This window comes from Carcharhinus amblyrhynchos, chromosome 18 (genome assembly GCF_965287045.1).
Source record: "Carcharhinus amblyrhynchos chromosome 18, sCarAmb.v2.hapA, whole genome shotgun sequence".
NCBI classification, from domain to species: Eukaryota; Metazoa; Chordata; class Chondrichthyes; order Carcharhiniformes; family Carcharhinidae; genus Carcharhinus; species Carcharhinus amblyrhynchos.
Genome location: NC_137341.1, coordinates 34,110,614 through 34,134,139, shown reverse-complemented (window position 1 = coordinate 34,134,139; position 23,526 = coordinate 34,110,614). Strand labels below are relative to the sequence as shown.

The window sequence follows — 23,526 nt, the reverse complement described above, 5'->3', positions numbered from 1 at the left end:
TGGCCTTTCCCCATTGTGCCTTTGTGGCGGTTGCACCAAGCTTAAGCATGTCCCTCAGCACGTAGTCCTGGACCTTGGAATGTGCCAGTCTGCAACACTCGGTCAAGGACAATTCTTTCAACTGGAAGATTAGCAAGTTTCGGGCGGACCAAAGTGCATCCTTCACTGAGTTGATGACCCTCCAGCAGCAGTTGATATTTGTCTAGGTGTGCATCCCTGGAAACAGCCCGTAGACCACAGAGTCCTGCATCAATGAGCTGCTCGGGATGAACCTCGACAAATATCACTGCATCTCACTCCAGACCTTTTTCACAAAGGCACATTCTACAAGGAGGTGTGTGACCACCTCATCAGCCCCGCAGCTGCTTTGTGGACAGTGCGCGGTGGTGCTGAGACTTCAAGCATGCACAAAGGATCTGATGGAGAGTGCTCTTCTCACCACCAGCCAAGCCGGGTCTTGGTGCTTGTTTCTGAGTTCTGGTGGTGAGGCATTCTGCCAGAAGACGTAGAAACAATACTTTTCACTGTAGACTAAAACACATGACAATAAATCAAATCAAATCATTCTTCCATAGCAAGATTAACATGGTTAACAACACCTTCTTAGGGCATGGTAGCTGAAGAGAGAGATAAGTCTTTTACGTTTAACATATGATTCAAATTGACTTAGTTGTGTGTTCTCTTCTTTCTAGACTTGATGGAAGTTGTTGATAAAGTAAGAATATTCCAGCTTGCAAAAACTCCTTTAATTTGGGGAGGGAAGTTGAATTTTCCGAGGAGCTTCTACCAGCTTTGTCATCAATCTGGCTGCAGCTCCTGCTCTTCGTTTGCCTGCCACCAGAGGGCGCAGTGTGAACACGACTCTGCGCCCTCTGGTACAGCAGGGGGCGGCAGCACCAGCTGAGTGACACTCTCGGGTCTCCTCTTGTTTTCAGCGCGATTGTCGGCAGTGGCAGCCTCTGCCCTTTGAACTTTCGGTGCCCTTGACTCCCCCGCGGCACCTGGAGAACGGAGCCGCCAACCGGGAGATGGTGAGAGGGAGGGAGATGTGTGGACAGACAGGGAGAGAAGGGTAGGGGCAGGGTGCCGCCAACCGGGAGATGGTGAGAGGGAGGGAGAGCCCGGGGAGGCGGCTCCCAATCGGTGACTGGGGGCCCGACCGGGGAGGAGGGAATTAGAGCTGGGGGGGGAACTAGAAACCTCCTGATGGGGAAGGGGGGGGGAGTGGGATGGGGAAGTTGGGGGAGGAGAAGAGGAGGGTGAGGGGGGAGGAGGAGGGGGAGATGTGGGGGGGGGGGAGGGGGAGATGTGGGGGGGGGGGAGGGGGGGATGTGGGGGGGGGGAGGGGGGGATGTGGGGGGAGGAGGAGGGGGAGATGTGGGGGGGGGGAGGGGGGGATGTGGGGGGGGGGGAGGGGGGGATGTGGGGGGGGGGAGGGGGGGATGTGGGGGGGGGGGAGGGGGGGATGTGGGGAGCGGGGGGTGGGGGAGGAGGGGAGCGGGGAGGGGGGGTGTAGAGGGGAAGGGTGGTATGGGGGAGGGGGGGAGTGGAAGGGGGCTGTGGGAGGGGGAAGGGGGTGTGGGAGGGGGAGGGATTGTGTGGGGGGGGTGTGGTGGGGGGAAGGGGAGTGGGGGGAGGGAAGGGGTGCGAGGGGGGAGGAGGGGTGTGAGGGGGAGGGGAGTGGGGGGGAGGGGGAGGGGTGTGAGGGGGAGGGGAGTGGGGGGGTGGGGGAGGGGAGTGGGGGGGTGGGGGAGGGGAGAGGGATGGGGGAAGCAGGGCGAGGGGAGGGGAGGTGGGGGACCAGAACCCTTTTGGTGGTGAAGTGGGGAATGATAAACCTCCTGGTTGGGGAGCTGGGGGGACTAGAAACCTCCTGGCTGGGGTGGGGGAGACTAGAACCTCCTGGTCAAGGGAGGAGAAACTAGAAACTTCCTGCTGAGGGGGAAAGGACTAGAAACCGCCTGGTATTGGGGGCGAGATTAGAAACCTCCTGGTTTGAGGGACTAGAAACTTCTGGAGACTCTAGAATTCTGGGGTGAGTGGATTTACAAAAATCTGACCCCCCTGCCCCATGTGTTTCATTAAAAGCTGGATTGACCTCAGAACAGTAACCCAAAACATTTAATTCTTTTGCCAACACTACAATAACTTGTATTTATACAACACCTTTAACTTAATAAAACATCCTAAGGTGCTTCACAAGAGCATTACAAATCACAATTTGACCCTAAGACTTGAGACCAAAGGTTTGGTCCAAGAGGAAGGTTTTTAAAAGTTTTAAAGGTGGGGTAAAGGTGTAGGAAGAGAATTTCCCAAGCTTGGAATCTAGGGTGACCATTTCCTCCTACAGTCCAAAGATGTACAGGTTAGGTGGATTGGCAATGCTCAGTTGTCCCTTGGTGTCCCAAGATGCGAAGGTTAGGGGGATTAACCATGGTAAATATGTGGGGTTACAGGAGTAGAATGGGAGGTTGGGTAAGATGCTCTATTGGGGAGTCAGTGCAGACTTGATGAGCTGAATGGCCTCCTTCTGCTCTGTAGGGATTCTATAATTCGATGATAAGATTCTGGCAGCTGACCACCAATGATAAAGTGATTAAAACTGGAATGCAGATATGAGGATGGTGGAGATTACACAGGCGCTGCTGCATCTTAGTAAAATGTCTCAGGGTGAGATACTGACTGGCAAACGTGACAAACACAAGCTGTTGTTGGAAGACAATCTAATTTCCAGATGTGCAGTGGGCTGCTATCCAGAAGCTGGGATTTAACTGTCTGCCTTCTCTCTGCAGGCCAAGTACTTGGCTCAGATCATCATCGTGGGAGCCCAGGTGGTGGGAAGAGCATTTGCTCGTGCAGTGAGGCAGGAATTTGCTGGTGAGCTATTGGACTGGCTGGTTTTTTTTTTACAGAAAGCTGAATTAAAATGTTGGTCTCTTCAATAAACTAGTCTTGGTGATGTTGGTTGAATATGAGAAATATTGACACCCAAGAGACCTCAGTTGTTCTTCGAATGGAGGCCTGGAATCTCTTGCATCCAACTGAGATAGTATCTCAAACAGTGTAGCTCTCCCTCAATACTGTGCTGGGAGTTGGGTCCAGGCATCCGAAGTCGGGCTTGAACCCCTGACCTGCTGACTTAAACAAGAGTGTACGTACTGTGCCATAGCTGACATTGATACACTAAGCTTTTGGTGGCAGCTCTGGAACCTTGTATACATTGCCCTTACCGAGTGTAGTTGGTAGTCATATTATTTGGAAAGGAGAAGAGTATGTGTTTTGCTTTTAAAAATAAGAAAACCACTAAAAGATTAAAAAGTCAATTGTCAATCCTGCTGGCATATCATTATAATCTCCAACACAGCAATTCAGCCCTTTTTACTTGTGCTAGCTGTATCCAGTTCATCCCACTTCCCTAACCTGCTCCCTATAGTTCTGCAACTCTCCTTTTCATATTAATCTAGTCTGGCTAAAGTAACTACTGAGTGTGGTGATTATAAATGAGATATTGCATTAATATTGATCATTTGTGACTGGCTGCTTGTTTCCCTTTTACTTTCAGCAAGTAGAGCTGCAGCAGAAGCCCGTGGTCGGGCAGGCCGACAGTCAGCAGCTGCCACCAGCATCTCCGGAATATCACTGCAGGAAGCACAACAGATTCTTAACGTCACAAAACTCAACTCAGCTGACATCCAGCGGGTAAGGGCTTCAGCTGATGCTCCTTTCAATTGGTCTTTCAGGTGGCAATCTTACCTTGCCTAAACACAATTATTTAGGACTGGGCTGGGACAGAGCTTCAATGATGGCAAGCTTACATTTATTACATTTCAATGATAGAAGCTTACATTTATTTAGCATATTTTCATGGAATGTCTCAGAAAGCTCCAACAAAATATTTTTGAACTGCAGAAATGTGATGAGCAATTTGTGGCCAGCAAACTCCCACAAGCAGCAAATGAATGACCTGACCAAATAATCCTTTATTGGAAGTGTTAGTTGGCTAGATATTGACTAGAATACAGGCAAACTCCTCAGTTCTCCTTCAAAATCACAGGTCTTGTGCATCTACCTGAGAGGGCAGATCAGACCTTGGTTCAATACTGCGTTAGAAAGACAGCATCTTGTGCAATGTGGCATTCCAGTATTTCACTGGGAGTGTTTGCACATTTTACTTTCTTGCAGTTGCAAAACCGCACATCAGTTGGATGACCCTTCAATATGTGTCTCAAACTCTCTGGTTCGTGTCTAAATGAGAGACACAAATAACTAATTAGGTCCCTGTGTTGGGCACTCTGAGCAAATAGTTTGCGGGTAGAGATGTTCCCAACAATCAGTCATTTATTGTAGTAAAATGCAAATCTGAATGAAGGTGCAGGCAGGTATAACAGAGATTATGTTGACCTTGAACCGAATGGAATCAATTGGTAGTTTTGTCCATGCTCAAACAAGCAGAGTACTGTCACTTTAGATGAACTTCTGATTAGAACTCTGGTTAAGTACAAGTGGGAGATTTGAGCTGTCAACGGTGTCCCAGAGATAGAACATAGAACATTACAGCGCGGAACAGGCCCTTCGGCCCACAATGTTGCGCCGACCAGTCTTATTTTTAAAAAAAAAACATTGACCCACTAATCTAAACCAATCCCTTTTCGTCCATAAACCTATCCACCAATCTCTTAAACGCCCCCAAACTAGGCGCATTTACAACTGCAGCAGGCAGGGCATTCCAGTCCCTCACCACCCTCTGGGTAAAGAACCTGCCCCTGACATCCGTCCTATAACTACCCCCCCTTAATTTAAAGCCATGCCCCCTCGTGCTAGCTTTCTCCATCCGAGGAAACAGGCTATCACCATCCACCCTATCTAAACCTCTAATCATCTTATATGTTTCTATAAGATCCCCTCTTAGCCGCCTTCTTTCCAGTGAAAACAACCCCAAATCCCTCAGTCTCTCCTCATAGGACCTCCCCTGCATACCAGGCAACATCCTGGTAAACCTCCTCTGCACCCTCTCCAAAGCCTCCACATCCTTCCTGTAATGTGGGGAACAGAACTGCACACAGTACTCCAAGTGCGGCCGCACCAGAGTTGTGTACAGTTGCAACATGACGCTGCGACTCCTAAATTCAATCCCCCTACCAATAAACGCCAAGACACCGTACGCCTTCTTAACAACCTTATCTACTTGATTCCCAACTTTCAGGGATCTATGTACACATACACCTAGATCCCTCTGCTCCTCCACTCTATTCAAAGTCCTCCCGTTAGCCCTATACTCAACACATCTGTTATTCCTACCGAAATGGATTACCTCACACTTCTCCGCATTAAACTCCATCCGCCACCTCGCGGCCCAGCTCTGTAACCTGTCCAAGTCACCCTGCAAACTTCGACACCCTTCCTCACAATCTACCACACCTCCGACTTTGGTGTCATCAGCAAACTTACTAATCCACCCAACTATACCCTCATCCAGATCATTAATAAAGATTACAAACAGCAGTGGCCCCAAAACAGATCCCTGAGGCACACCACTCGTAACCGAACTCCATGATGAATAATTACCATCAACCACCACCCTCTGTCTCCTATCTGCTAACCAATTCCTGATCCAAGTACCTAAATTACCACCAATCCCATACATCTGCATTTTCTGCAGAAGCATACCATGGTGAACCTTATCAAACGCCTTACTAAAATCCATATATACCACGTCTACTGCCTTACCCCTATCCACCTCTTTGGTCACCTTCTCAAAGAACTCAATAAGGTTAGTAAGGCACGACCTTCCCGCTACAAAACCATGCTGACTATCTCTAATCAATTCATTACTCTCCAAATAACTATAAATCCTATCCCTAATAATTCTTTCTAAAACCTTGCCCACTACAGAAGTAAGACTCACTGGTCTATAATTCCCGGGGAAGTCTCTGTTCCCCTTCTTAAACAATGGGACAACATTCGCTGTCCTCCAATCTTCCGGTACTATACCAGAGACCAACGACGACCTGAAGATCAGAGCCAGTGGCTCTGCAATCACCTCTCTTGCCTCCCATAGAATCCTAGGGTAAATCCCGTCTGGACCAGGGGACTTATCTATTTTCAACCCTTCTAGAATATCCAACACATCCTCTGTATCAACTGCAATACTTTCTATTTTACACCCCTTCACCCCAGTGACCTCCTCAGCTACATTCATATCGTCCTGCGTGAACACAGAAGAGAAATAATGGTTCAATGCCTCTCCAATCTCTCCCGGTTCCACACACAACTTCCCCCTACTGTCTGTAACTGGCCCTAATCTTGCCCTAACCAACCTTCTGTTCTTGACATACCTATAGAACGCCTTAGGATTCTCCTTAATCCTATCAGCCAAAGTCATCTCATGCCCTCTTCTAGCCCTTCTTAACTCCCTCTTCAACTCCCTCCTAGCCAATCTAAAGCTTTCTACTGCACTACCCGAGCCCTCAAGCCTCATCCGAACATAAGCCTCCTTCTTCTTCCTAACCAACAAATCAACTTTTTTTGTGCACCACGGTTCCCTAGCCCTACCAATTCCTCCTTGCCTGACAGGGACATACCTATCACAGACCCGCAGTAGCTGCTCCTTGAAAAAACTCCACATTTCAGACGTTCCTAGTCCCTGTAATCTCCTCGTCCAACCAATGCTTCCTAATTCTCTCCTAATGGCCTCATAATTACCCTTCCCCCAGCTAAAACTACTGACCCGAGGTTCATGCCTATCCCTTTCCATCACTAAGGTGAACGTAACCGAATTGTGGTCACTATCACCAAAATGCACACCAACTTCCAGGTCTAGCACCTGGTCTGGCTCATTTCCCAGCACCAAGTCCAATATAGCCTCACCTCTAGTTGGCCTATCTACATATTGAGTCAAAAAACCTTCCTGCACACTTTGAACAAAAACTGAGATGGTCAATATTTGTTAATGAGTCATTGGTCTTGTATGTCAAAGTGTTGATCCTAACACAGGACAGGTCCTCTTGGATCTCCTTATAATTCATCCGCACCCCCTCTGCTGTCTGTTCTATCCCCCGGCCTCTCTAAACGTTCTAACAATTGGCTTTTGTTTTTTCCTCTTCATTGAAAACAGAACTATGAACATTTATTCAAAGTCAACGACAAATCAGTGGGTGGATCATTTTATCTGCAATCCAAGGTAAGGCTTCATACTTTACTGTAGAGGCAAACTCAATCTTAGGATTTTATTAAATATTTTCCTTAAGTTAGTCATTCCTCAGAGTCTATAAAATACATCATTCTTGTTTGATTTTAAATTCTGAAGCATGTTACCAAAGGAATTGCACTGTAATTACTGGTGTTTCAGCAATTTGTTGGCATTTTCTTCCCTGAACATAGTCAGGTTTGCTGTCTTATATTTTGAGCTCCAGCCGTGGACGATTATAATGCATGGTGCAGCACTGAGGTTTGTCAGGATTCCAGGTCTTCCCTGAACTAACTGATTTCAACTTGGTTGTCCTTGGATTAAACTAGGTATGGGACTTGCTGCTGTTCATTATCCAGTATCCTCAGCTGGTTAAAGGGCATGTTTTACTAGCCAGCCCAAAGTTACTTTATTACAAACTTGTAGAAACAAACCTTCATTGTAATCCTCATTCAGCACTTAGAGGACTGTGTAAAATGCTGGCACTTTTAAAATGTTTAAAGTGAATTTTTACTGTTGCCAGGTGGTGAGAGCAAAGGAGAGACTCGATGAGGAGTTACAGATTGAAGAAATGGATCGAGCGAGAAAGGAACAGACAAAACAGACCGAGACATGACCCTGATACATTCACATTCTATTTAGCTGTTTATTCATAACTGTATAAATTATTTGTGGAAAATCAAATGTGTTCAGTCTTTGATTGAATGGGGGTAGGAACCACCTCTGAGGGTAGCACTGGGTCGAAGGACTGGGATAGGTACCCAACACTGAGGGTAGCGTTGGATTGCAGTCTTCCACTGGTACTAAACAAACTTTGCACCAATTGTAAAGCATGTGGGGCTGTATAGGAGGAATAATTTGTTGTGTGTGGAGGTTAGCCATTGTGACTTCCTCCCAATTGACTTTTATCGAATGCACGGGCCAGATTAAGTTTCTTCAAATATTAATCAGCTGAAGCTCCTCCCCATTGTCATGTAGACCAATTCAGTGTTTCTTTGGAGATGCAACGAAGAAATGGAACTTAACTTGCTCTTCAGTCACTTTCTGTCCATGAGCCAAACAATGTAACTAGGCCTTGGGCTCAAGTTTTTTGAGAGCAGCCCTCTGTAGTCTTTCCTTGATCTCACAGAACTTGAAAGAGATTTATTGTAGCTGCATACACAACTGTTAAAACTTGATTAGTTTTAATTTTTTTAAACTAATGTTGAAAATACAATGAAACTGGTTGTAAATAAAAAATAAACTGTGCATTGATTTGCTCCGAGCTTCATAAGAATACAGTAACTGCTTATTTAATTATTGCTGGAGCACATTGTTTGGTGTACTACAGTTACGTCCATTGTAAAACATGCTGAAAATTGCTGCATTTTCATGACAGGACTGGAGGAGGATGGGTCAAACTGAGAGGATACAAATAAGACAGTCCCAGACACAACCATCAGATTTCTGCACTTTCATTTTTTGTTTAGTTTGTCTTGTTACTAAACTGTGGAAAATCCAAGGAATTAACTCCTTGAGCAAACAGTGAGATTTGACTGCATCTTACCTTTGTAACCTTTTCCTCTAGCCCTACAAGCTTTCAAATTCTTTAGGCATCTTCAGTCCTGGTGTCTTGAACATTACTGATTTCCATTGCTCTGCCACAGATCACCATGTCTTCAGCTGCCTGGCCCTAAGCTCTGGAATTTCTTTCCTAATACCACAGCCCCTCACTGTTCTAAAACCTATCTTTGTCAAAGGTTTTGGTCATTTGTCCCTTGTCTTATAGTTTGGTGTCAACACGACTGGGAAGTCCATAGGGACATTTTATTAAAGGTGCTGTACAAATAGAAGTTCTTATTGTTTAGCCCAGTTTAGTTCCCCATGAAACTGCGTGAAAGAGATTTTCTGGCCCCTGCATTTGAGAAGTTTTCAAATATTTCTGGAATTCTCACTACTTAGAATAGTTTATGCTGCTTTGCACTCCGTTTGAACACCAAATATTTGACTTTGGGGCCAATACAAAATAGGCCAAATGCTTGAAATCCAAAATAAGAACAAAAAATGCTGGAAATACTCAGCATTCTGGTAGCACATATGCATAAACAGAAATAAATTTTCAGATTTGCGATTTCCTCAAAACTTTCTCTCCCCATAGATTATTGCCAATCTGCTGGGTGTTTCCAGCATTTTCTGTTTTCATTTCAGTTTGAAGTATGTTTTTCACTCCAGGAGCTATATGTTTCACAGACTCAAATGCAACAACCTTGGCGTCTGGCCACGATACCGCTCCTGTGAAATCCCATTATTCTTGCATAATTCACCTTTGTGCTTTAATGCTAAATCTGAGTGCAGCACGGCAGAAAATGTCACTGCCCAACTGTGGATGTAGTTTGCAGGCTACGTTGTAATTCTCTGCTATAATCTTGAAACGTTTGTTGTGCACCTCAAACAAAACTTACATTTCTATAGCACCTTTCACAAACTCAGGACATCCCACATGCATTACAACCATTTGTGAAACGTCGCCAAAGGTCTGATGTAGGAAACAGAAGCAGTACAAGCTATAGCGTATTGCTCAGCTCAACCAGGCTGTAAGTGATATTTTATTATAAATATGTATGCTAATTATGTATCTGCCCAGTTCCTATATCCATTTATTTCTATTTTAATATCAATGAAAGAAATTATCTGATCATTTAATGTGGGAGCATGGTGGCACAGTGGTTAGCCAGGGACTTGGGTTCAATTCTAGCCATGTCTATAGAGTTTGTATTCTCCCTGTGTCTGTGTAGGTTTCCTCCCTTACTCCAAAGATGTGCAGATTAGGTTGATTGGTAGTTCTAAATTGCCCCTTAGTGTCCCAAGGTATATAGGTTAGGAGGATTAGCGGGGAAAAACTGGATAAGTTTTGGTGCAGATTCAAATGGCCTCTTTCTGCACTGTATTGATTCTATGATTTATCTCATTGCTGTTTGAGGACTTTGTTGTTTGTGGAGAGTGGCTGACACATTTCCTATATTATAAGTAACTGAACTTCAGAAATGAATTAAATGGCTGGTGATCGCTTTGGACTGTGGATGTACTGAGAATGTGACAGATGCTGTATGTTAAGTGACTGTTTAGCTCCACTCACATGAAAAATGACCATTAGGATATTTGATATATTAGGATAAATGACTATTAGGAGCTGATCCACAAAACACTCAATGGCTCCAGGAAAGCAAAGGCTGGACCATCAAAAGAAGGACAGAAAGAAATAAACCATCCTGGATTACAGAGTAAGTCAACAAATTAAATTTTATTAACATTTTTTTCCTTAAATTCTGTAGTGTTCCTCTAAAAAGAGGACTTCAGTACATGGCATCAGCTTGAGCCTTAACAACTAATGCTACCCAGTCAGTCTCCGTTAGGGGAGCCACACCTACTTATATTCTAGTGTAAAAAGGCACTTGCAACATATTAAAAAGTACTGTTGCGAAAACATGGAATGTGCAGTAATCCGATCCAGGACCAGATGGACCTTGTTCAATGATTCACAAATTGTACAGCCCATCTTGAACAAAACTTAATCCATGATCAGTTAGCTTATTAATACTAGGAGAGGGGGATAGAAATCCAGACCCACTGGAGGCTTGTGTATGGTCAACAGCAGCTAACAGTGCGCAGCCTGCAGAAAAATAATTGTTTCTTTGTCTTGCACGTAAAATTAATAAACTACTTATAAACAAAGAGGTTTACAAATGGTTTGGCAAGCAGCATACATGATGTATGCTTTGTCTCACACACACACACACACACACACACACACACATTTCAACAAAGTGATCTTCCCATCAACAAGGAAGTAGTTTTGTACTATACCCTAGTCACTGGGTTGAATGATGCTCTTTGCCATTGGTCTTCATTGCATTATCACCCACTGAGGTGACAGTTAGTTGTAAACCTCCCATTGCCAGTGATTTTCCAGTTTGCTTTGAGCTCTAATGTAGTTAGCTACAGAACTGAATAGTTCCTCTGTATCTTTATTGACAATGTCTCATCACCCCACAGGCTATTTTTAATTGGATAGTAAGTACCCTGTATAAAGTGATTGCCTGTTTATCAAGCTGATTGCTTTCAGTATCCACCCCCGTTGACCAGTTGGGTGGTGTGCATGTTGGATAATGCTCTGGTGGTTTAGAAATTCGCTCTATGTTATTCCACACTGTCCATTTATTTCATGCCCAGGTGAGTTTTGCCCGGTTATTCTTTAGACTGTTTGCTTTTCAGAAGCAATATGATAGATGGGTGGGCATTTGGGATAATGTGCACCTGTGGTCCTCTTGGTTCACAATGATGCAGCTCATATTTACAATTAGTCAATGAGAGTTAAGTGCTGGTGTCAGGGTCAAGTGCTCTCCAGACTTGTTGACATAAAATTTACTCCATTAAAATACACTGGTGAACAACAACATCCTACATTTATATATCACCTGTAATGTGCCAAGATGCTTCACAGGAGCGATTAGCAAACAAAATGTAACAACAAGTTACATAAGGCGGTATTAGGATAGGTGGCTGAAAGCTTGGTCAACAAGGTAGATTTTAAGGAGTGCCTTAAGACAGGGAGAGAGGTTTTTTTTGGGGGGGGGGGAGGGGGTGCAGAGTTCCAGAGGTGAGGGACTTGGCAACAAAAGGCATGCTGCTAATGGTGCGTGATTAAAATCGGGGATGCTTTTGAGTTCAGAATTAGAACATTGCAAAGGACTCGTGTCAAAATACCAAGTGTTAAAAGATTTTTGATTTCATAAATATCTATTGGTATGAATTCAGATGCATCCTGTTGTTCCATTTAACAGCTAGCTTCTATAATGAACAGAAAATATTTTTCTCTAAAAATATACATTTAAGATTTGTACTGTTTGGAAAAACAGTAGCATATAGCTGACCTATTTAGAAATTTAGGCCACAATCTTATGAAAAAAGTTCTAAGTGCCAAACAAGTAACCAAATGGAAGAGTTTCAAATCAGTTTGCTGGGTGAGTTTGAAAATGCAATCTTCTGACATTTTCTCACTTTTTTAGACAGAAGTGCGATTCTCACCAGTAGTCTAAGCTTGCTGGTGACGCCGACTGCTCGAGGTGTCATTGCACAGGTGCCCTAATCTTTTCAGAGACATCACTCCTGCCCCATTATCAGTGGCTGTGTAATCACCCCCTCCACCTCGCGACAACATGGGTCGATGGCATCAGAACCCTCCTGATGGGTCCACCGTCATGATTCCCCGTGCAGCACATCCCCCCCTCCCTGCTGATCGCCTGATGTGCCAGTCACCTTCCTTACAGATTGCCTCCCCCCTCCACTGCCCATCTTCCTGTCATGGCCCCACCAACACTCGGGCCCCTTCTCCACTCAGACCCCCACCTCCTTGGCACTGCCCTTGGCGTGGTTATGGTATCCAGTGGCAATACTGGGCCATGTCTGGGGGGCTTCAATAGCCTCTGATCACCATGGTGCCTTGTCTCTATTGATGGAGACCAGCTGTGATTCTTGCCAATGTGCAATCTGGCTGGCAAGGACGTAAGCACAAGTGAGCCCGGACGATGCTGTCCGGGATATTTAAATCAGCTTTGCACTTTCTAAGTGCGAACCTGATTTTTTCGCCCCAGGGTGGCGAGCTGGTAAGATGGCACCTTCAGTCTCCTGAAAGCTCAGTGCTGCCCAACAGATGTCCGTCTGATCAAATATAACAATATCTAGAGAGGGCCGTGAAAGGGGATGGAAAGAACATTGAATAAATGTTTGAAACCAATGAGACACAGGGTTACGGGGAGAGTGCGGTACAGCAAGACTGATACAGATATGGAGAGAGAACGGGCTGCGGGATTAGTTTGTAGGTGGATACTACACTATGGGGAAAGAGCAGTACAGTAGGGCCAGCTTGGGATTGATGCATGATTTTGAGAAAGCATGGGGTAGTAGGATGATTTTTGCATTACACGAATTAAAAGCTACACCTTCATGGACTGAATGATCTCCTGTACTGTAATTCAATGAAGAAAGCATAATGTCCCAAAAGCAAAGACTGCAGATTATGTGTAAACTCCACACGCAAATCTTTATCAATGGCAATCCGGACTCTCTCAGTCACCTACATCTTAAATAACAAATAGGAGATTTTTATATATCTATAACATATATTAATAATGCTGCATATAATCTGCACTTCCTGTAACACTTTGCCTGTCTCGCTGTTTCCTAATCCCTCTATTATTAGTATTCTTTTGAATCAGCACACACAATGTCTTGGGATTCATTTTCACATGAATATTTACTATTTATATTATATAATTATACATAGTATATAATTATATAAATTATATACATGTGCACACAGCTTTCAGAAATCTAGTGGTGTAATTTTTTAAAAAAATTTGTAATAAATGTCCTAGTTACTTTTTATATGTTTTTTGTTTGTGGAAGGGATGGAATTGGATAAACAATCACTGCTTCAATTCTTGGCAAAATGCTGAGGATTGTGCTGATATTTACCGAGATTAATGGGCTGGATAAACAGCGTTTGTGAGATCAAAGCAAAGCCTAAAATCCCACCTGTTAGGTTTATGACAATACAAAGTGCTTCTCTGTGGAAGAGGCTGATAGGCTGGTTGCTGGTGCTGATGTTTCTGTGCCATACTCCCGCCACCCCGCGCCCCCCCCCCCCCCCACCCTCCCCCGTTGCCCCTGTCCTCCCATCACTACCCACCACTTCCCATCCCTCCTCCCTGCCAACACACAATTCATCTGCCAAGCCATGATAATCATTCTGGTGTTAAATCCATTCTCCTCATCAATGAAGTTGATATGAAATTATCCAAACTGCGTGGCTGCAAATTTGAACCTCGTCTGCGAACAGATTTCTGATCTTTTGATCCCAATTATTGATAAATATTCTGATTGACCTATCTCAATGATCAGGCCGTAACAAAAAGATCTTTGCTGCTTAAAAATAACACAAGCCAGCAATCCCAAGTGCCCAGAAGAGCTGAAAGCATCCCACTTATAATTTAGTTAATGTCACCATGACAACACATCATTTGCATCTGGTTATTTTCAGACTTGTGTAAGTTTTGAATCTTCAGTTCATTCGAACGTTCATAGAGAAGGATATGGGCAATGAGATGCTGACAGTTTCTCCCCTTGAAATCAAATCTGCTCTTGTTGCTTGGAAATTCTAAGTGTTGGTCAGCATCATCACTTTGAAAGTTTGAAAGAATGAAACTGGCTGAGATGTTCAATCCAAGAGCGAAGGTTTGTGAATGACCTTAGTACAGGCTGGGTAATCCCAGGCCTGTTCTAATTGTTGTCTCTGATGGTGAACACCACGGCAGGAATTGACCAAATTCAGTTTACAACAGCTGGTTTGAGCAATACTGACCCTGGAGGAATGACCACCCAACCGGGAGGGAGAGAGTCAGCAGCAGAAAGGGTGTTGATGCCACTTGACAAGTCTATCACAGCTCCTGGGTGCATCGAGAGGCTTTCAGTCATAGGTCTTAGTCGTGCCTCGACCCGCTCATACAGTCCTTTCTCCAAAGGATGACCCTTAACTGTCCCTTCCCGTTTTCTACAAGCTTTCCCTTTTGATACCGACAGTCTTTCGAGGTTCCCATGAGAGCCGGCCATCAAGGACATCAAGGGAAATCCGAGGGTACTTGCAGAAAATGGCGATGCCATTAGAGATGTCTTGGCTAGATTTATTGGAGTGTTGTTGAGAGAAATGACAGAACTGGGGATGGCTGTGATCGCAGCAGATCCAACAGTGCCGCATGTCAAGGGGCTGAGGTCCAGAGGTGCAGGGTGGATAGGAATTGGCAGCGAAGCTCCCAGTGCCTGGAGATGGTGATTTCCAAAGATGGCAGCTGGATTTGGAATGATGATCTGTGTCCCATTTAAGTAAGGCATTTCTGATGTTCCTGGAGTCTTGTTTGACTGTCGGAGTTTCAGCATTCCCTGCTGTTCTGGGGACACAAAGTGGCCATGAGCTTTGATGTGCTTGCGCAGGGAGCTGGGATCCGTGTACCTCTTATGGCAGCCAGGCATCTTGCAATAATATGGCTTGTCCACATAATGTGTCCGGGTGTGTTTGAATCGGTCACTGGAGTTGGAGTATCGTTTATTGCAGCCTTCGTAAGGGCAGATGTATGGCTTCTCACCTGGGGGAGAGGCAGACAGAATGTTCAGCCACTGGAATGTGGAAAATCACATGTATCTGAGTAACAGGATCCAACCGCAACAAGACAACAATAAAGGCCATTTCTCTGAGACAACGCAAATAACTTGGAACACAAATCAAGACAACTATTTTCAGTTGCATTCTTAGTACCACTGGCTCCCACATGTGAATTTATCATCAATCCTTGTCCTCACTTTGGTAACTTTCTGCAATCCTGGCTCCCATAGTACCAAAAATAGCAAACACCCAGAGATGGTGCAAAGAAGAGTGAGAGCCCCCAGCCCCTGTGCCCCCCCCTTACCTATCTGTGACCAACCTCCTATGCCCATCTTGTATCTGTGGCCAGCAACTCCCTCCCAAACTCCGTTCAGTGACCCACATCCCAGTCCCACTGCATGCCAATGAATAACCCTCAAGCACATTCTCATTTTTGACCATGTCCCACCCACACTGACCTCTTGACTTGTGACCTCTGCCCCCCCACTTGCCCACTCTGACCTGTGGACCCCCCTAACCACACTGACATGTGAAGCCTGCCCCACCGTTTTACCTGTGTGTGAGCGATTATGGATTTTCAGGTTCTCCAGCCGAGAAAAACTCTTGTTACAGGTGGGGCAGCGATGGGGCTTCTCATTGGTGTGAGTTCGGATGTGAATCAACATCTTGTACCTGAAGGTTGATGGGAACACTGATCAGTCAGTTACCCTGACACATAGAACATTCTAGAAGCATCAAAATGGGCCCATGTAGCTCAGCGAGAGAGAATGGGTGCTGCAACATTGGTAGAAATCTGAAATAAAATATATTCCTAGACCATGTGAGTTAGTTGTCTCCTCTTTTTCAGAATTCCCATGCTTCCCCACTGTTCTGTTACTCTGCTGCAACCACTTAAATCTCCTCTTGGCCATTCTTTAACGTCTCTATTTGTCCCATGACTCTCCCCTCATTGCTCCTTCATCAGTCCTGCTTTAATCAGTCCTGCCTTCTATCCAATCACTGGCCCTCATGAAATGTTCTTCATGCCAACAACACTCCCCCCCACACCTCTACGTGATCCCCACCAAACTTCCCACACCGTTCCCAACCCCCCTCCCCGCGTTCCCCCAAACCCCCTCCCTGCCATTGCCCCAAACCCCTGTCCCTCACACGCATGATAACCTGTCACTTGCTCAGATAAACTCTTCAGTCTGGAATTTCTGATGGAAGATCACTGACCTGAAGCACTGAACTGGATTGTGCTCAGGTGGAACAAAACCACTTCCCCTGCACCCTCCAACCTGAATCTTACTTCATTGTGACTGGGTGGGAATAAAGTGTGAGGGCAATGGGAGTATCTGAGGCCTTGGTGAGGTCTTTAACCAATGAGATTTAAAAGTTAAGAAAGAAACAGCAGGAGAAGGAAATCAGGTGAATTAGAGTCAATTTGGGTACAGAAAGAAGTAAAGAGATGAAAAGAAAGAATTGGATAACGGAGAGGAAAAGTAGCAGGAAGAACTAACAAGATAAAAATTAACATGTAAAATTTGGTATTTTTAAATCTCTGCTTCACTCTCCACCTCTCGTTCAAACTGTTCTCTTTCTGAGTCAGAGAGGTTTATTGGTAGTATCGGATATTTATGCATTTATTATCAACCATGTCTCTCTCCTATCAGTTTAATGGCCAATTAATATGAAAGCCAGCAAGTTGTTAAAAATATCAGAGAGTATGAGTGTGAGTGTGACTTAAGCAAATGGGAAGGTCAGGGTAAATAAAGCAGCAGGTTTCAGAAATTCACAACTCCTAACTGTTCATTGCCTGAATTTGCTGTTAGATTTCCACATTAATTGCCTCACTACACACCAAGGTATTTTCAGTAGGATCTGACTCGCTATTGTTTCTCCCTCTATAAATGCTACCTGACCAGCTGGGTGTAAACACAGTAAAAAGTCTGACAACACCAGGTTTTAGTCCAACCTATTTATTTGATAATATACTCACTAGCTTTCGGGGTTACCCCCTCCACATCACAGCTGGGTGTTTCCAGTATTTTCTGTTTATATTTCTCATCCCCAGCATTGGCATTAGTTTGCTTATTGTGTAAAGAAATGAGGAAAATAAGATGAAGAAAATTAAATTTGGATAAAATAAAGAAAGGGGATTAATACATGCAGCTGTCTGAAGGAGTGTTTTGATATGTGAATTAGCAAACCAGGGAGAAAAGCAAATGTTTACCTATGTGACTTGAATGAAAACAATGGGATGTAGAAGAGGTGACTTCAAAGTGGAGAGATAAGGGAATTGGCACTTATGTACTAAAAGACGGGTCCACAGGGTGGGTAACATCAAAGAGAAGTAATGATACATCCACAGCAGAATAACTAGAAAGGAAGGCAGTAGAAGCAGCTACTGTGATAGTCATACCCAGCTGCAGAAAGCAGTCTCCCCTGAAAACAGGTTATTGCTAAAACCGTGGCTGGTTATAATCCAAACAGAGAAGGTCGTGCCTTGGCTGAACCTAAAGGCAGTTTCCCAAATATGGACAAATAACCTTCAGCTCATAGAGTTGGAAGTTGTTGGGGTAAAGGAATGTTTCAGAGTTCAGGAAATGTAGGGAGTTGGGAACAAAGGGTTAACTTCATGAGATACTAGCCATCAGTGCAGTTAAATGTAGTGTTGTAGTGTATTATAGTCATAGGATCACAGAATCCCATCGTGCAGAAGGACGCCATTCGGCCCATCAAGTCTACTCCAACAACAATCCCACCTTATCCCTGTAACCCCATGTATTTATCCTACTAATCCCCCGAACACTAAGGGACAATTTAGCATGGCCAATGAATCCTAATCCCACATCTTTGGAGTCCTTCTTATTGTGTGTTTCTTTTAAGTTGATAAATATTCTTTATTAGTTACTCATAAAGTAATTGGTCCATTTCTCCCTGGTTTTGTATATGTTTTCCCCTGGGATGGCAAATCGAAAATCTACGCTAAGAGCCTGTGTTTGAAGTTACCTTTCTGGGTTTTGGGATACCCTCACATTTGACATCAGCTGAGTTTTTAACAATGATTAGAGTTTAACATCAGAGAAATAGTTTAAGATTGGGAGAGCTTGGGGGAGGGGGGGGCGATCTAATGCTGTGGTTAAGGCATGTCTTTCCATGTGGCCCATTTAAGCCAATGGCAGAAAGGAGCCTGGCAGTGTGACAGCAGAAGTTTCACATACCTGGCATTGAACCCCTTTCCTCTCCGGGCACAGCCTTCCCAGTGGCAACAGTATCCCGTTTCCTTCTCCGGTTTCACATGGAAGTCATTCACATGGTCCACCAGATCCTGGAGTGATTCAAAGAGCTGGTTACACTGCAATACAAGAGGTCACCAGAAGAGGGAGAGGTCACAGTTCCTTCCACAGAAAACAGTTCAGGGCATCAGAAGGAAAATGAAAGATTTGCATTTTTATAACACCTTTCACAACCCCAGGACATCCCAAAGCACTTTACAGCAAATTAAGTGCTTCTAAAGTGCAGTCTCAATTATAATAGATACAACCATGCCAGCCAATGAGTGCACAGTAAAGTCCCATAAACAGCATAAAAGTACCTGAAGATGTATTTTTGAGAGTTTGGTTTACAGATAAATGTTGGCCAGGACACTAGCGAGGACTCCCCGCTCAATAGTACTGTAAGATCTTTTACATCCACCTAACAAGGCAGAGGTCACTTGGGTTCTCACCTAATAGTGCAGCACTCCCCTCAATACTGACCCTTCCACAGTGGAACACTCCCCTCAGTACCGACCCTCTGACTGTGCAACACTCTCCTCAGTACTGACCCTGTGATAGTGCAACACTCCCCTCAGTACTGACCCTGTGACAGTGCAACACTCCCTCAGTTCTGACCCTCCGACAGTGCAGCACTTGCACAGACAGTACAACCCCTCCAACAGTGCAGCACTCCCCTCAGTACTGACTCTCTGACTGGATGTACTTCCTTAGTACCGCTCCTCTGACAGAGCAGCACTTCCTCAGTACTGACCCTCTGACAGTAAATTGCTCCCTCAGTATTGCCATTCTGACAGTTCAGCACTTCCTCAGTACTGCTCCTCTGAAAGTGCAGCGCCCACCTCAGTATTGACTCTCCAGCAGTGCAACACTCCCTCAGCACTGACCCTCTGACAGTGCAGCACTCCCTCAGCACTGACCCTCTGACAGTGCAGCACTCCCTCAGCACTGACCCTCTGACAGTGCAGCACTCCCTCAGCACTGACCCTCTGACAGTGCAGCACTCCCTCAGTACTGATCCGCTGACAGTGCAGCACTCCCTCTGCACTGACCCTCTGACAGTGCAGCACTCCCTCAGCACTGACCCTCTGACAGTGCAGCACTCCCTCAGCACTGACCCTCTGACAGTGCAGCACTCCCTCAGCACTGACCCTCTGACAGTGCAGCACTCCCTCAGTACCGACCCTCTGACAGTGCAGCACTCCCTCAGCACTGACCCTCTGACAGTGCAGCACTCCCTCAGCACTGACCCTCTGACAGTGCAGCACTCCCTCAGCACTGACCCTCTGACAGTGCAGCACTCCCTCAGCACTGACCCTCTGACAGTGCAGCACTCCCTCAGTACTGATCCGCTGACAGTGCAGCACTCCCTCCGCACTGACCCTCTGACAGTGCAGCACTCCCTCAGCACTGACCCTCTGACAGTGCAGCACTCCCTCAGCACTGACCCTCTGACAGTGCAGCACTCCCTCCGCACTGACCCTCTGACAGTGCAGCACTCCCTCCGCACTGACCCTCTGACAGTGCAGCACTCCCTCCGCACTGACCCTCTGACAGTGCAGCACTCTCTCAGTACTGATCCTCTGATAGTGCAACAATCCCTCATTACTGTACCACTGACTGTGCAGCACTCCCTCAGTACCGATCGTCTGACAATGCAGTACTCCCTCATTACTAATCCTCTGATAGTGCAGCATTCCCTCAGTACTGCTCCTCTGACACTATAGCACTCCCTCAGTACTGCCCCTCAGACAGTGCTGCATTCCCTGAGTACTATACCGTTGACAATGCAGCACTCTCTCAGTACTAATGCTCTGATAGTGCAGCACTCCCTCAGTACTGTACCACTAACAGTGCAGCACTCCCTCAGTACTGTGCCACCAACAATGCAGCTGTCTCTCAGTACTGCCCCTCTGACAGTGCAGCACTCCCTCAGCCCTGCCCCTCTGACAGTGCAGCACTCCCTCAGCACTGTACCTCTGACACTGCAGCACTCCCTCAATACTGACCCTCTGACAGTGCAGTAGTCCCTCAGTACTGACCCTCTGACAGTGCAGCACTCCCTCAGTACTGACCCTCTGACAGTGCAGCACTCCCTCAATTACTGACCCTCCAGCAGTGCAACATTTTCTCAATACACTATGTGGAATGTCTGCCTGGATTTCTGCTTAAGTCTCTGCAGTGAGAGACCACAGTTTTGTTACTCTCAGTCAAGAGTGAACCCATTGGGCCATGGGTGTCATGTGACAATACCACCAAGAATGTGTCTGCTCAGAGTTTTTCAGCTTCACTTGCCCCTGAACTGAGCAGATGTAGTGATCCCCCAACAACAAATCTTGATTGTTAGTCTGCTGGAAGCTATGTGGAGGATGTGAGACAAGAGGACCAGGTTCAGTCTGTGATGGACTCATTAGTGTCATCCTGCCTGCATCAAACAGAATGAAATCCATATCCTCCCACAGGCTCTGAACCCCTGGTCAACCCTTCCTGGCAGTGGGGGGAGGAGGGATCTGAGTGTTTCCACTTACCTTGCGCCACCTGCATGCCAGCTGTTCCATCGGGAGCTCCAGCAGGTTCTGCATCTCCTTGGGAGGTGTCACCAGTAAGGGGGATGGCAGCGGCACCGGGCTGCTGGAACCCAGTGGCAGGAAGAACTGGAATGTCTGTGAGCTCTGACTTCCTTCCAGGAAGCGGATTGGTTGTGGATCCTGCAGAGGCAAAAACTTCTATTCATTATTATCTCTAGTTTCTGACTATTTCTCTCCTGAAGCTGCAGTGCCAGAACCCAGATTACAATGTTCATTGCTTTAGTGCATGCTTGTTTATCCTGGCTATCCATTATTCTTTATATAAAGCTCCCAAAATCCCTTGAATAGGTTTCACCGTTACTCATTCCAGCTATCTGTTCTTTTCTGTAAATAAATAAATTAGCCCAACTCTTGATTAGATTCCAGTCTATAACTCCCTTCCAGGTATCTGTCATTCTAGATATAAACTCCCAATCCCCTCTACAACTGCAACCCAACTCTACTCAATGACTGAGGACGAATAAAGCAGCAATGAAAGAATATGTTAGAAACACATCACTTGCATCCATTTATTCGCAGCCACAGACTGTGTTCAATCTACTTGACAAAGACCCCACTGGGCAGGCTGGAAGCAACAGCCTATTGTTCGTGAATGTGATATTACAATGAGGGCATGTTGTCAAAGGTTAGTCTCAGTGTAGCTGTGAGAATGGCAGTGCCAAAGCCCCATGTTCAATGTGCAGACAGTGATTGGTAGCTGAGGTTCTACCAATGCCCTCTGGCACTGGGGAAACATTCAGCGTTGTAACAGTGTAATCAGTCTGTTATTCCTGCTATCATCCCAAGCCCTGGGCACTTACAGCACTGACACTGGGTGATGTATCATCACTGTTCTGTAGTTCCTCAGGTAGTGCTGCAGATCCAGGGGGAGAGTCAAGACCAGAGCCTGGGGACAGACTGAGATCCACAATGGAGACTGAGCTGTGAGCAGGAGAGAAATGCAAGTCCAACTTCTCCTGATCCTGAGAACTGATCGATGGAACTGGAGTGAGAGTGGGAGACAGAGAAAACGAGAATGAGAGAGAGGTACATATATCACTGAGCACTTCATTAACCAGTCCTTGATCTATATATATTAACTATTATAATTGTTATAATACAGCAGCACGGTGGCACAATGGTTAGCACTGCTGCCTCACAGCACCAGGGATTTGGATTCGATTCCCTTCTTGGGTCACTGTCTGTACAGAGTTTGCACATTTTCCTCATGTCTGCATGGGTTTCCTCCACGTGCTCTAGTTTCCTCCCATAGTCCGAAAGACATGCTAATTAGGTGCACTGGCCATGCTAAATTCTCCCTCAATATACGTGAACAGGTGCCTGTGCGTTGCAACTGGGGGATTTTCACAGTAACTTCATTGTAGTGTTAATGTAAGCCTTCTTGTGACTAATAAAAAATAAATATTAATAGTACAAGACATTAGCTATGAAAAACACTAGCATTCTTTTATCAATGTGAGCAGAACATCCTAGTTATGATAACATCACGCCTCTGTTAATAAAGACTAAGATACCATGTGTTTAATCTCTTTCAAAGAGGCAGCATAGGCACAATGGGCTGAATAGCCTCCATCTGCATTTATTAAATTATCCTGCCATCATAATAGGAGGGTTCATGAATTTCCTGTCCAGGATCCTAGCTCTCAATGTTGCAGGACTACAGAATAAAGCTTGGGCAGGATTGCTGGTAACAGCTGAAATGATGACTGAGGACCAGCTGCGTGATGGGCAATACTGACCACTGTCTATCAGTCTGACGAGGCCTTTCTATATTGACCAAGGCCTGGAGTCACATTAATTGCGCAGCCTCTCTGTGCATCAATCACACACCAGAAAGATTGGATAGCTGAGAAAAATATAAAGATGCTCTTGGGACAAATGTGAAGGTCATCCAAGTCAATTTGCCCCAGTTGATTTTTTTCTGACTCTCAGCAGCCCACCTCCACAAAAAGTGAATTGGATTTGTATCGTGCCTAGGATGTCCAAAAGTGCATTACAGCCAATGAAGTATTTTGGAAGTACAGCGGCTGGACTGAGTTTGACATGTTCCCAGTGGACACACATGAAATTGGGTGGGCGCCCATCCTAAGATTTTCCCAACCACCCCCACTATATTGAAATTAATAATAAGGATCAACTATACTTGTTATCTTAGCACCTAATCTAATCTCAAGCACTTTCTTTGGTAGCACGTTCTACATTGCAACAAATGAGTAAAGAAATTTATCCTAATTTTCCTAGTGGATTGATTTGTAGCTATCTTGCATTTGTGGTGCCTAGTTTTGAACTCTGTCTACA

At 45.3% G+C, this 23,526-nt stretch overlaps 2 protein-coding genes across 3 annotated transcripts in view; one reads left to right on the top strand and one right to left on the bottom strand.

The window, feature by feature from the left end:
- Positions 1-921: 921 nt before the first annotated feature.
- On the top strand, positions 922-8,462 carry pam16 (presequence translocase associated motor 16). 2 transcript variants are annotated; one of them, XM_080206120.1, is made up of 5 exons: positions 922-1,031; positions 2,793-2,877; positions 3,563-3,699; positions 7,115-7,180; positions 7,710-8,462. In XM_080206120.1, the coding sequence occupies exons 1-5, from the start codon at positions 1,029-1,031 to the stop codon at positions 7,800-7,802; spliced, it is 384 nt and encodes a 127-aa protein (XP_080062246.1). In that variant the 5' UTR covers positions 922-1,028; the 3' UTR covers positions 7,803-8,462. The 2 variants fall into 2 exon arrangements, with proteins under 2 accessions (XP_080062246.1, XP_080062247.1); XM_080206121.1 differs by lacking the exon at positions 922-1,031 and adding an exon at positions 1,083-1,103.
- Positions 8,463-13,929: 5,467 nt separating this feature from the next.
- Positions 13,930-23,526, bottom strand: part of glis2b (GLIS family zinc finger 2b) — a 59,165-nt gene continuing 49,568 nt past the window's right edge. Inside the window, exons 3-7 of the mRNA XM_080206119.1 lie at positions 22,029-22,210; positions 21,169-21,348; positions 18,587-18,720; positions 15,934-16,052; positions 13,930-15,363 (exon numbers count right to left, since the gene is read on the bottom strand). Coding sequence (XP_080062245.1) covers positions 14,552-15,363; positions 15,934-16,052; positions 18,587-18,720; positions 21,169-21,348; positions 22,029-22,210 — 1,427 coding nt within the window. The 3' untranslated portion in view covers positions 13,930-14,551. The remainder of the gene's footprint in view (positions 15,364-15,933; positions 16,053-18,586; positions 18,721-21,168; positions 21,349-22,028; positions 22,211-23,526) is intronic.